Source organism: Talpa europaea (genome assembly GCF_964194135.1).
Source record: "Talpa europaea genome assembly, chromosome: 8".
Classification (NCBI taxonomy): Eukaryota; Metazoa; Chordata; class Mammalia; order Eulipotyphla; family Talpidae; genus Talpa; species Talpa europaea.
Genome location: NC_140075.1, coordinates 68558601 through 68572383, shown reverse-complemented (window position 1 = coordinate 68572383; position 13783 = coordinate 68558601). Strand labels below are relative to the sequence as shown.

The 13783-nt window shown below is 35.0% G+C and overlaps 1 protein-coding gene across 1 annotated transcript; it reads left to right on the top strand.

Annotated features, from left to right (window-relative positions):
• Positions 1–607: 607 nt before the first annotated feature.
• Positions 608–7220, top strand: DTD2 (D-aminoacyl-tRNA deacylase 2; the record flags this gene model as incomplete). Its single annotated transcript, XM_084241300.1, has 3 exons — positions 608–718; positions 3545–3614; positions 6895–7220. 3 exons carry the CDS (start codon positions 608–610, stop codon positions 7218–7220), a joined length of 507 nt encoding a protein of 168 aa, XP_084097426.1.
• Between the last annotated feature and the right edge of the window lie 6563 nt (positions 7221–13783).

Below are 13783 nucleotides of genomic sequence, written 5' to 3'. Positions count from 1 at the left end.
ATATTAACAATCACACACTTTCTCAGGTAAGAATATGCCTAGCGAGAGTGTTTTGTAAAGGACTGATTTCCAAAAGCGTGTTTCACATGGCATACCAACACATTTCCCTAACTGCTAAATCCAAATAATTTATAATGGTCCTGGGTAGAAGAGGCACGGTTGTTTCATTAATTGGGGTTAAAAAAAATGCTGGATGATTTATAGCTTTTCCATCTCCATTTGTGTTGTGATTCAATCTTTACCTATCTTGTTCATTCTTTACCTATCTTGACAATGGGCATAACATGAACTTAAAGTGTTCTCAAAGTCTGGATACAAGAGCCACGTAGGGAAGAGATCCAAAGCGTTGGGGATTTTTGTTTTGTTTTTGTTTTTGTTTTTCACTCGTTTAAAACTATGCACTAAAAACCTAAAGCATCGGGTAGCTTCTGCCTAAAGGCAGCTTGCAGATGACGTTACATCCGGGACATCAGAGAGCCAATCAGAGGCCCCGCCCCTTAGGGGCGGGACCACAGGCGGTCTTGGCGACCGGACGCCGCGTCCAGCTTGTCTTCCCAGCGCGCCGGGGGCGGGGCCTGCGCAGTCGGATCCCGCGCTGGCTCCAGCTATGGCTGAAAGCGGCCGGACACTTCAGGCGCGGGCGCTCCTGCAGCAGTGCCTGCACGCCCGGCTGCAAGTACGCCCCGCCGAGCGGGACGCAGAGGCACAGTGGGTGGAGGTAACGTCGGTCCCGCAGCTCCTGTTATCCTGGGAGGTGCACGGTTATTATTTCCGAGTTGTCTCGATAAGGTGTACCCCCGCGTGCCCCGAGTGGATGGCGTGGTGTCTGGCAAGTGTGTGCAGCGAGGGACCGAGGCCCCGTTCACACTTGATTTTCAGGAGCTTCTACATTGTCTCAAACTTCTCGGTTCCACAGAGGAAAGGCCTTGCCACGCCCTTCCCTTTGCTGGGGCGACTGGGGTCCTGGCCTGGTCTGATTGGATCTTGTAGGGTACATTTGTTGCCAGTGTTCAAGGTCTGTTTTGACTTGTGCACCGGATCCCTTCTGATTCCCTCTTAATGTTGACTGAGAGGCTAGGTCTTAGCAGTGAAATGAGATTTCCCAAGATACCATTCTTTTTTCAAGAGACTTTAAGAACTTTGTTTCCCACTAGAAAAAAAAAGACTCCAGCTTGTATAATAACGTTTCATTGTTAGCGAATACATTTCCTCCAATTTAAAACACACCAATGATTTCTTTTTACTTGTGTATTTTGAAGACAGCCTGCCCCCAGGCTGTGCGAAAATAAATATTAATAAAATGTCCTTTAAGGCCCCTGGCTTATTTTTGAAGTAAGTTGAATTTTTTTTTTTTAATTAGTTCAAAATTAAGACTTGAGGTAACGTGGGAGAGTCTCATTCACTTATCTTATTTGTCAAAATCGGTCCCAATATAGCATCCTTTAATATAATCCTAATCATTATTTTCAGTACCACCTCGAAATTAAGATATGTGCATGAGTGTTCTTAAATCAGAATCAGTTAACTTCTGCTAATTTGGAAATATTTATAAACATAAAAATTCCTATTTTTCCTCTCCCATTTTCTTTCTCAGAATTTCATGTTCTTTTATAATCTTTCTGGGGTCTTGGTTTTTCTTCCATTTTTAAAAATTTTATTTTTTATATATTTACCATCCTATCTAAAGAATTGCCAATTTTTATGGTTGCCTTATGAAACTATAAATCATAAACTATTAATCATTTAGAGTTCTTGCTTGCTGCTTTATCTTTTTATATTCTTCATGCCATATTTCCTTCTGCAAAATTGCAGATATTTTATTGCAGCCTTCCCAAAACTATCATCTTGTGTTTATAAACTTTAAAAGCTATTTTAAAGCTTTCTCTTCCACTCCCACACATGACTTAATTAATATATGGAGCTGACAAGTAATTAGATGGTGAAAAAGTAAGTTCTTTCCTAAGCATACTATTCCCTATCATTAAAAGTTCTAAGATTTTTTAAAAAATTGTTTCAATTGTCAGAAGATTTGAAAACTACTTTGTGTGTTCTTAGTTTCATTCATCTAGATCTTTGCTGTCACAAACGTTTTTCTTTGTGGGAAGGGAACTTTTTAAAGCTACAGTGAGAATATTTAAAATGTTTTATACCAAAAGAAGCTACTAGGGAAGTGATTCTGACTTGAAGAGGGGAATTTGTAGCTCACAACTTAAAATTTATTATTGGAATAAGCCGAAAGAAAATACCTTAATGAGGAGGTAGTCTGCTTATTGGAAAGAATAGGTATCTGTTTCTGCAAATAATTAGATATTTAATTCTGACACATTGGGAGTGTCCACATAGGAGTATGCTTGAGATACTGGCTCACGCCGAAACAACCCCAGTGGAGAGATCTGTGACCATGGTACAGCTCTCTGTATCATTCAGCCTGCTAACTTACTATGGTTGTACATTAGAGTCCCTTACTTGTCCCAGAAGCACAATTGTACTTTTAAAAAATTAATTCTTTTCCAGGTAAATCAGGTATGAGTGAAGAGTTGCATTTATACTGACTTAGAATACTATTAATGTTACACATGTTGTCTGTTATATACAGTTGAATATGAAAGCAACAGATTAGTTGAGTCCCTGTCATGTGCAAAACTGTATGTAAAGTGCTTTGGGAGTTTTACATGCTCATTTAATAAACATTTATATAGCTTTTACTATGAGCCAGGCACTGTTTTAAACACTTTACAAGTATTAACTCATATAACCTTCATAATAACCCATGGACTTAACAAGATTAATATCCAAAATCAAAAATTTAATGATTCAAAAAGTTATTCACAAAATCAGAACTCTAATGATCACTTAGCAAAATCAAATTTATCAAATGTCCCTTTTCCACGGTGTATCTATCCGACAAGTACTAATAAACATCTAAGTCATAGAAAATAAATAAGCTTTCATTCCTGATAATGAATGTAGAACTTAGTATCATAAATGCAATTTCTAAGGCCTAGTCACTATATTTATTTAAAGCATTAACAACTAACAAAAAAATAATTGAACAGTTTCCTGGAGTTTATTGACAGTCTTACTTTCATTATCTACAAGTAAATGAATTAGGAGAAATAGTGATGACATCATGATGTATTAATCACACTGTTGTTGATAATGTCAGCCATATGTAGTAAATGTGAATTCATTTGGAGTCGAATAAATGTGGCCTCACAAACTGTTTCTAAGTCTGTTAGCCGTATAGGGAAGGAAGCTAGTTCATCGTTTTAATGATTATGATTAGAAGTAAATGTTTAAAGGTACAACTTGTGGTCTTCACTGCTGTTAGCTATATATTAAACTTCATTTTTTATAGAAATTATATCTGAGGTAATTGAAAAAGATTTTATTTTCTCACATAATCAATTAAGAAATCAAATCTGTTGTAAGAAACTAAGTTTTCTTCCTTTGCTTTTAAACCTCTGTGACAGTTGTGAAATAGTATTTATTTAGCTCTGTATCTATATAGAAGTTCTGAGTTTACTGTGGTGATTTATTACAGATTCAGAGAGGATTAGTGATCTACGTGTGCTTTTTCAAGGGAGCTGACAAAGAACTTCTTCCCAAAATGGGTAGGTGTTTGATGCTGTTTCTTTGTAAGAGTAAGACTGAGTAACAATAGATTGATGAACCAAAAGGGCAAAAAACACAATTTTAACTACACTGGTATGTCAGTTCTAAATTACTTTATACTATTGTTAGTTTTAGCTATTTACCTATTCCAGAGTTTAAGGTAAGCAAGTATGATGTACATTCATTCACACACGCATACGCACAAACACATTCTACACTGAGTTTTCGTCAAGGATACACAAACTTGTTGGAAGTAAGGTAGCCACATAGGGAGAAACAGATGCTACATTTCTTAATATAGTCTCTCTTATCTCCTGGAGTCCCTAAGAGGGGCATATAGGTGACACTGTAGTTATAGATATGGAATCAACTCTGGACAACTCAGACTTATGTAATTATTATTATGAAAGAATTTACATTTACCATTTATGCACTGGTTTGTAGGAAATGTATATAAACATAATCAGATTCTGCTGATTCTTGAACCAAGCTCAATATCATCATAATCATACCTCCTCCAGGGGCAAAGAAAGCAGAGTTAATGTGTGTCTCTGAACAGTAACATACCTGCCTGCAACTTCCAAGGATCCTAAATAGTTCATACCCCTATGTATTCCTTGTGATAATTACATGGGTTCAGACATACCAAATCAAGTAATACATTGTCTCCAGACAGTATTTGATAAAATAATTATCCCCCACACCTCCAAAGCCTTAAATAAAAGGATCAGCTTAGACAAAAAAAAAAAAAAAAAAAGAACTGAAGTTCCTAGAGGGAATTTTATATTGAGATATCCAACATGATTGGCAACTTTGTCAGAGAATGAAAACTAGATTTTTGAAGGGATTGTAATAAGGTAAGGGTAGAAAGCCAGTAACTAATAATTTGAAATCTAAATCCAGATGATAATAGGGATCTTTGAAGGGTTTAAGGTGAAAATGAAATGAGGACTTCTTTTAATGAGTATGATTTGCCAGGTCCTGATGCTTGAATATTGGACATCCTGTCCATTTTCCTGAGTTCATATTATTCCTTGAATTAAATCATTATTGACTATAAAATTTATGGTAGACAATGATGTAAAAAATATATAAATAAATATTTTAAAGTATGGTAAACATCTTTAAAAACAGGAGGAGAATTTTTGTCATTGTGACTTAAAATTGATTTTCTAAAGTTAATTTATGTCTTTTTAAATAAATGTTTATTATAATAAGATCAAATGAACCAACCAAATCCAAGCTGCATTTTGCTTTACAGTGATTAAATTCTATGTGGTCCATATATGTGTAAATGAGTTCACTTTAAATACATGCATAAGATTGTGGTGAAATGAAAACATCAAGAAGGTCCTTTTAGTAGTCTAACAAAAAAACTTTATATATCATGTATCTCAATGAAGAATTGTGACTCTAAAAACCACATTCTGCTGGTGTGAAGTATAAGCAAAATAAGTTCATCAGTTATTGACAGTGTTAGCTTATACTTCCCTCTATTCCAGATGGCAAAGTAAGCCAGAGTGATGAGATTCTCTTAAATCCCAGCTGATAATAAATACATAGATTGAAATTTCCCAATCAAATCATTGTACATAACCTTGGGAGTATGAAAACCAGTTATGTTCATTAAAGCCTAAAATAGCATGGCTGACATAGAAATGTGCAGAATTTTTCTCAATTCAGTTTAATTGAACTGAATTCCAGGGACCTGTCAAAGCTTCACTTCCCATATAGATCATTAGAGATACTTGATTGATAATCTGTCTTAGGATCTTTGAGTTTCCAACATGCCATTAATTCATTGTCTCATTTTAATTCTACTTACTGATATTTGTATTTGTATTCATGTCCTTCTATATACTTATATTTATATTCCAACAGCATTAATTGAATTCTCAGTTATAACCAGTAGAGGGTGGTGTGTGGAAGTATAATAAATTGTACTTACTTCTCTGGCTTGTTACTCCAAAATTGCCTCTTCATTCTGTCATTAACCAGAAGCCCATATAGCTGGATAGTGATTTCCTTTAGATAGATGTGCTCTAGAAAGTTAGTTTCCTTAGATGCAAGCAATAAGTACCACTGGCTTTATAGCAGAGTTCTGTTTGTAATAAAGAAGATTAGAGGTATTTTAAAATAGATGTTAGTTAAGTGAAAATTGATAGTGCTAATGTATAGCTTAGGAATTGAGTGTTCACCTTGGCTGGTTTTTACCAGGTTAATTCCCTGAATCCTTTTTAATATTTATAGTAGACCCTCTAATATTGAAACCATTGACTATCCCACCAGAAAGCATGCCTTTTCAAGTCTAATTATTGGACAGGAGAGAGGTATATAAGTTTCTTTTATAATTTGTTCTCTTAGGACCTTTCTTTGTAAGCCGCAGTTACTTATACCCTCAGTGTAGGAAGTGAGACCCTAAGGCTATTTATATTAAGCACATTTTTTTTGGTTTATTGTTTTGAAAATGGTTAATGTTATGAGTTTTCTAAGTTTAGATTTTTATCATAGATTTTATGGTGATTTTGACACTTACTAGCAATAAATATAATTTCATAAATGCCATAAAAATAATAATACCATATTTTCTTGTATTTTATGAAGAACATGCCACCAGCTATATTTTTTTGGTTGGTTTTTTTTTTTTTCAGTTGTAACAATGTCTGGCGATTCTTGTTTTCATTTCTACCTTTCTCCTATGCATTATATTTGAAAAATAATTATTCTTTGTTAATAGTGCCTTTGAGGTTATGAAACTGCAAAATTACTTGGTTTGTAATGGTATTGAACTTAGAACCTTTGTCTTAACTTAGAACTCTAGGCAACAAAGTTTAAAATCCAATAAGATTTTTATTTATTGTTCTTATGAAGCAGAATTTGGTGTGAAGAGGATTTATTATGGTCTTTCTCCAGTGGGATTTACTTATGAAATATAATGAGGAACAAGAGATTAAAATTTCATTTCTCTCTTTGGGGCAATAATATTTCGAGGCTTCAGTATTCAGTTAATTCTTCAGTCCCTTCTAGATAAACTGTTAGTTGATTTTAACTGCCAAGTCAGATTTAAAGTATCATGCCATTTCCTGCATGAAATTTACCTTGTTTTTCATGCTTATGTTATTTAACTTAATAAATCAGTTATAAAAATTTAAATAGAGTCTTTGGGTTAGAAGCATGAGCCAACAAACTGAGTTTTAAACATCAGATTTTAGATCAACTATAAATTGCTGGTATTTTTTGTTTTCACTTCAAATTGTTTTCTCTTTCTTCCCCACCCAGTTAATACCCTGTTAAATGTGAAACTAAGTGAGACAGAAAATGGCAAGAACGTCTCTATATTGGATCTACCTGGCAGCATTCTTATCATCCCTCAAGCCACCCTCGGGGGGAGAGTTAAAGGAAGAAACATGCAGTATCACTCTAACTCTGGAAAAGAAGAAGGGTTAGAACTTTATTCCCAATTTGTGACTCTATGTAAAAAAGAATTAGCTTCTAACAGCAAGTGTGCTGAAGCTGGTGTTGTGGTAGAACATGGCACTTATGGAAACAGGCAGGTGTTAAAGCTGGATACCAATGGACCATACACACACTTAATTGAGTTTTGAAAAATTAAAGTTAGTTTCCACAGTTGTTTTCTAGTATAAAATGATCTGGGCTATAATTACATTTTCTTTTCCTTCACCCTGAAAATATAAACCTACAGCATTTTTAGACAAGAAAACCATGGGTTCCATTTATAACTGTAACCTGCTAATTGGATGGCCTCACTAGCTCACCTAAACTGGATCTGTCACCTTTCATTCTATCTTCTCCTAAACATCTGCTCAAAAATTTGAAAACTGTTTCTGTTCACTTAATGGTCACTTTGGAAATGTTCTCAGAGAGCTGTTTTTAAGTATTTCAAATGAAGAGTTTTGTTCAACCAAGAAAAATAAATATCTTAAACTCTCAAACATATGCAGTATATAATAAAAAATACTACTTGTATTAAAATTAGATAAAACTCAGCACAAACCAATTATAATTTTGTCAGTTTTGTTTTACTATTTTCAGTTTTCCATTTTTTAAATGAAAAATAATGTGATTTATTATTTTAGTAATACCATGAAAATCTAATATAGAAATGGTATTGTGTATTATATTTCCAATGACAAACAAGTGCTTTAAATTATTTTGGAATCTTTAGTTCATATAAGAACAAGGTATAGTATTAAAAGTTTTTATTTAATAAACTGATGAGTTAATATTCTTTTTCTCATTCTTTTTAACCATATCAATTTTATCTCACTTTCTATCATTGTCTTTTAAAAGTTACTGCTTCATGAAATTCGTGTTAGTTCTTAATTTTTTAGGGCGTTCTTTTCCTGTTGAATTAGATTGTTGTGAAAAGAAGAGAAAAGGAAGATTTCTACTGGAATTGTTTGAAAACAAATAGGCTTGTTCATTTCCATATTATCTACATAATGATTTGGAGTCAGTATCATATTTTCTTATTAGTGAATGCCTGAACTGAATGTGTGCTCCTGAAATTAATCTGTTAGAGGGTTAATCCATCATTTAATGTTATTTGGAAATGAGGCTTTTGAGAGGTAATTTGGGTTAGATGAGGTTATGAAAGTGAGACTATCAGAATGGAATTGGTCTTTAAAAGAAGAGACACCAGACAGCTTGCTGTTTCCTCACCAGGACACAGTTAGAAGTGTGTCATTTCCCTGTTGGCCACAAGCCAGGAAAAAGACCATCACCAGAAACCATTCAGACTGGCAACTGGATATCGAACCTCTAGTCTGTAGAACTACACAAAAGTAAATTTCTGAGTTTAAGTCAAGCAGTCTTTGGTATTTTGTTAGGACAGCCTGAACTGACTGATGCAGTGATAAAAGATAGACATCTAATAAGATAGACTTTTCAAAGACAAGAGAAGAAAATATATAGGAAGTCAAAAGAGTAAATGAATCAGTGAAAGGTAATAATTAGTTTTTGCAAAGTCCTCTGACTTGATCTGCAAAGCTATTTTAGGGAGGAAAAACAAAATATATTTCTAATTACCATAAAAATGAAATTAGTTTGGGCCTCCCTGGTGGCGCAGGTGGTTGAGCGCAGTGCTGTGAAGCTGTCCGCAGCCTCTGCAGTGCCGGTTCGATCCCCACCAGCCATGGAGATACCCACATAGCGGGGCGGACCTCTCCTGTCTCGCTTGCTGCTCCCCTTAGCAGAGTATTTCAGTCAGTCTGCCTGTTCTGTTCCCCACTCTGTCTCTGGTGAATCCTCTTACCCTCCCGTACATCTGGCCTGTACCCTGGTTCTTGTATGAATAAATCTTAAAAAAAAAAAAAGAAATTAGTTGGAACAAACATCTTAAGTAACTGCTAAAAATTCCTTTTTGTCTAGTAATTTCTTTAGGTGTGTCTATGTTCCTAAGATACTTGTTTTTTTATCATCACAAAAAATTCTATTTTCTCTATATCCTTCCTGTACTATTCTATTTTGGAACTTAAGAATCAATAACTGCCATGGCAATGAGCCCACTGTCCTTAACTTTTGCTTTATTGATTCACAATATACTTATTGAAATGTAATAAACTATTCATAAACTTGCAAATTCCAGTTTCTTTAAGCTTCTCCAAGGAAGTGTACATGTCTTTCAGAAAGATTATGTTTTACCTATTTAAATCATTTTGATTTTCTGTTCAGGTGAAATGCTGACTCACAGCCCTAGACTGGTGTTTTATAATACAGACAATTTTCAAAATATTTTGCTTGAGACACTTGTGGAGAATAATAATTTCAAGTACATGAAACATTATTAAGCAGAAGGTGACTACCAACTTTGTTTCATTTCCAAGGAAATGAAATAAGAGGGAAAAGACAAAAGAAATAGTAGATAGTTAAATAACTATGCCATGGCTTTCTGAGCTCTTCTGGCCCAATGTGCTCAAAGAACTAAAGAACTTTCAACGAATATATCATTTAATCTTCACAATATGTGAGAATAGTGTGAAAGTAATAATGTGTAGGTAATTTTCCCAAGGTCATACAATAGGGAGGAATAATTTCTATTATCATGACTACTTATAGTGAGAGTTGTTAAAATTGAAACTGATTTTTTTTTAGGATTTATTTATGCATACAAGAACTGGGGTACAGGACAGAGTGTGGGGTGGTGGGGGTGAGAGGGGGTGAGAGGATTCAACAGAGACAGAATAGGGAACAGATTAGGCAGACTGAAATACACTGCAGAGGAGAGCAGCTGGTGAGACAGGAGAGGTCTGCTGTGCCACGTGGGTAGTTCCCTGGCAGGCCAGGGATCAAACTCATGCTGCAGAGGCTTTGAATAGCTTCATGGTGCAGTGCTTATTAACACCTTGAGCCACTGGGGAGGTCCAAATTGCAATTGATCTTGATAAAGGCATAGCATCTCCCAATGTGAATCACTTGAGAAAGAAGAGCCAAAAATTGGTTTTCTTTTTCTTTTTTTTTTAAAGATTTATCCATCCATGCTCACAAGAACTAGGGTACAGGCCAGAGGTTGGGGGGAGGGATGAGAGAACCCACCAGAGACAGAGCGGGGAACAGAACAGGCAGATCCATTAATATACACTGCTGAGGGGAGCAGCGGGCAAGCCAGGAGAGGTCTGCTGCACCATGTGGGCAGCTCCCCAGCCGGGGATTGAACCTGTTGGGTCTCTACCCCCTTGCGCCACCGGGAAGGCCCTTTTTTTTTTCTTACTGAATCAGGTGGGAGTAGGGTTGTACCTAATTTAGGTGATTTCTGCTTCTATTTTTGTAAGGTTCTAGATTGTTTCATTAGGATATTTCTAAATACTATGTTATCTATACATTTAGAATTTTAAAGCATTCAATTATAGAAAATACTATGTTTGAGGGCCTCCCTGTTGGCACAAGGAGTTAAGCACAGCACTGTGAAACTGTCTGCAGCCTCTGCAGCACAAGTTCAATCCCTGGCCAGCCAGGGAGCTACCCACATGGTGCAGCAGACCTTTCCTGACTCACCGTTGTTCCCCTCAGCACTGTATTTCAGTCAGTCTGCCTATGCTTTTCCCCCGCTCTGTCTCTGGTGAATCCTCTCACCTCCCACACCTCTGGCCTGTACCCCAGTTCTTGTATGCATAAATAAATAAATATTTAAAAAAAAAAAGAAAATACTATGTATGAGACATGTACTATCAGTGAATGTGGCTTTAAGTATCTTGAATATATTCAGGTGAAGTAAAAAACTTTTACCATTCCTTCATTAGCTGAAATCAAAGGCAGTTCTGCCTTTTATGAATAATATCTGTATTGATGATTTATTATCTATATAATGAAAGAAGTAAACATCAAATATAAGGACCAAATATAGAGTTCAATGCCACTTATTTTTGGAGAATAAGAACTCACAATGGTGTATAAGAATGAAGCAATGTCCAATTTTTATTATATACAATTATTACTTGAGAGCTGATTTGCTATAGTTAAATTTATGTTTGGGGAAAAACCCTATGTAATTGAAACTAGTGTTTCAAGGCAAGAAGTGCCTTGCCTCCTGATTTATTGGAATAAGACCAGTTTTTGATAGGGAAGAAGTACTAGAAAACAAAAGTAACATTCATTCTGAAGCCACCATTGGTGATGACTTTAAATACATTTATTTTGATGGTCTCCTGATTATTCTCTACAATTGTTTTTGCAGAACATTTCCTAGGTAATGTTCCTACAACATTACTTTCTCTGTGATATTCCACTGGTCAGAAACTTATAACTTTTTTTATCTAGAGAACAAAGTCTAAACTTGAAAAGTTGGCATGGAGGTCCTCCATACTCCTAGAAGTGAATGAAATCATTCAGAAAGAATAGTAGAGGACGAAAGTCAAAATGTTGAGAAAATGTGTAAAGAAAGGGCAATGTATGTGAAGCCAGAGGACACTATAGAGGGCCTGAAATTGTTAATTGAAGATAGTTTTCAAGACATAAGCAGTGACAAAGCCAGTGCCAAATACTGGGGGAAAAAACTTTTCAAAGACTGTAAAGAAGCCTCTGGGCCTACCAGTTAGGCCTTTTTGTGCTTATGTGACACTGGGGTAGAATTTGCAAAAATTAGCAGAAGAGTGGGGGAGGGGCAAGACCTAAGTGAGGTGGAAGCACAACGGACTATGGTGGTGGATTACGGGTGCTTTAGTGGCGGGTACACTGTGTAATGGCACATAAAGGTGGGGAGGACCCTCTACTCCCAAAATACAAACAATGATAAACCAATATTACTTCAATTTAAAAATAATATAAAACTTCAAAAATTGAGATTCTTAATCTTTTGTTTTAGCACAGAGTGTCTCAAAGTGTGCCAATGGATCACCTATACCAGAATCACCTGGGGAGTGTAACATTTTAATAAATGCATTTCTGGGACCATCTCATACTTAATTAAAATGTCAAGAGATTTTGCTTAATGGATTTGTTTTCCTTTAAGTTGTAAAATATTAAACACCCTGAAGGTTTAAAAAAAAAAATCTCTGGAGTTAAAATCTATCTAGTGACCAACCTCCCCCCAGGGGATTCTTGTGTACAAAGGAATCTCAGGACCAGCTACTCAGAATTAAGTTCAGATTTGTATAAAGTTTTAAAAATCTCTCTCCTGACCCTATCTCTGACTACTAGAGCGTTCTGTATTTTTCTTAGATCATGCCCATACCTAAATTGCCTTCCACTCTGCTCTAAATCTGTCATCATTCCTTACCTAGCTCATGTCAATCTCTTCTACCCCCGAGTAACTTCTTTTTTTTTAAATATTTTTTTTAATTATTTATTAAAAAATTGTTCATTTTTAAACAATATTTGCTTCCCCTGCCCCAGGCGTAGTCCCCAAGTAACTTCTTTTACCTGTATCTTCCTAGGCATTGTGGTTGTCCCTAATCTTGACACTTATGTATCTTACGAGATAGAGTACTTGGCTTTTAATCTTTTTACATTTATAGGTTTTAACTGCAAGAATATAAATAATATTGAACAGAGACAATGTAATAGTGGGCATTCCTAGCACAGCTTATTTTATCTCCTACAGTGCCTCCATAGCACTGTGTATGTTATCTATGCTCAATAATTCTCAGTATTGAATTGAAATGTTGCTATGTTAGCAGACAGAATACACTTGATTTATATCAAGAGCTATATCAGTACTTTACATGTAGATTTCTTTGCTTTTAAGAAATAGAGATCAGAATGCAGGAAGCAAGTTTTGTAGTCACCCCATGCTTTAATACAGTAGATAACACCAAAAACTAAGAATTTTGGAGTTGCAATACAAATGTAGGCATCGCTACTTATATTTTTATTACTTTATTATATCAGAGTGGTCACATTATATTTTCTTAAGTTTCATTCTACATTAACTATATTCTCATATGACTTCATTCTAATATAACTGTATAGAAAATAGCTCCAAATCTAAAAGAAAGTACACAAAAAAGCAAGTTATTCTTAAAATAACAGAAGAAACATTCATTTAAGCAAACTTGTACTTGAATCCTTTGTAAAACAAACTTATTTTGAACCAAATAAAAATGTCAATTTGTTTTCCTTATAAATATGAATTTTGATACACTAAGCTTTATTAAGGCCCTTCTATATATAATTACAAAGTAAAGCAGTTCTATATATATAATTATAACATAAAGCAAATTAACCAATTTGTGATAAATATGACCCTACTTTTATTGTACTTTCCAATGAATGCATTCTCCGCACTGAGTTAGCAAGCATTTTTCTTTTAAGAAGTTTAATAAAATTTGAATTATTACATCCACTTTTTCCTCAATGTGAGAAAAAGAATTTGTGTAGAGAATGCACCACATCCTATGTAACAGTGTCTGAGAACAGATACTTTTATAAACACCTAGAGTTGGGAAAGTAATTGTGGACTTGTTTTTCTGAACAGAAGGGATGGAATATCTTTAGGGAATGTCTGACCATACTAGAAAAATCCATCCTTGGCGCCAACTTTAAGATATTGTTTACTTAGCTTTGTACTAACATAGATAAACTAAGGCACACTTTCTATTTCAGACATTCTTTTAATGTACTTCGCAGGTCTAAGGTAGGTCTCTTTATGAAGAGAGATGAACATCTTCAGTTTGCTTAATACCTGGATTATCTTATCTCCTGCATTCAGATA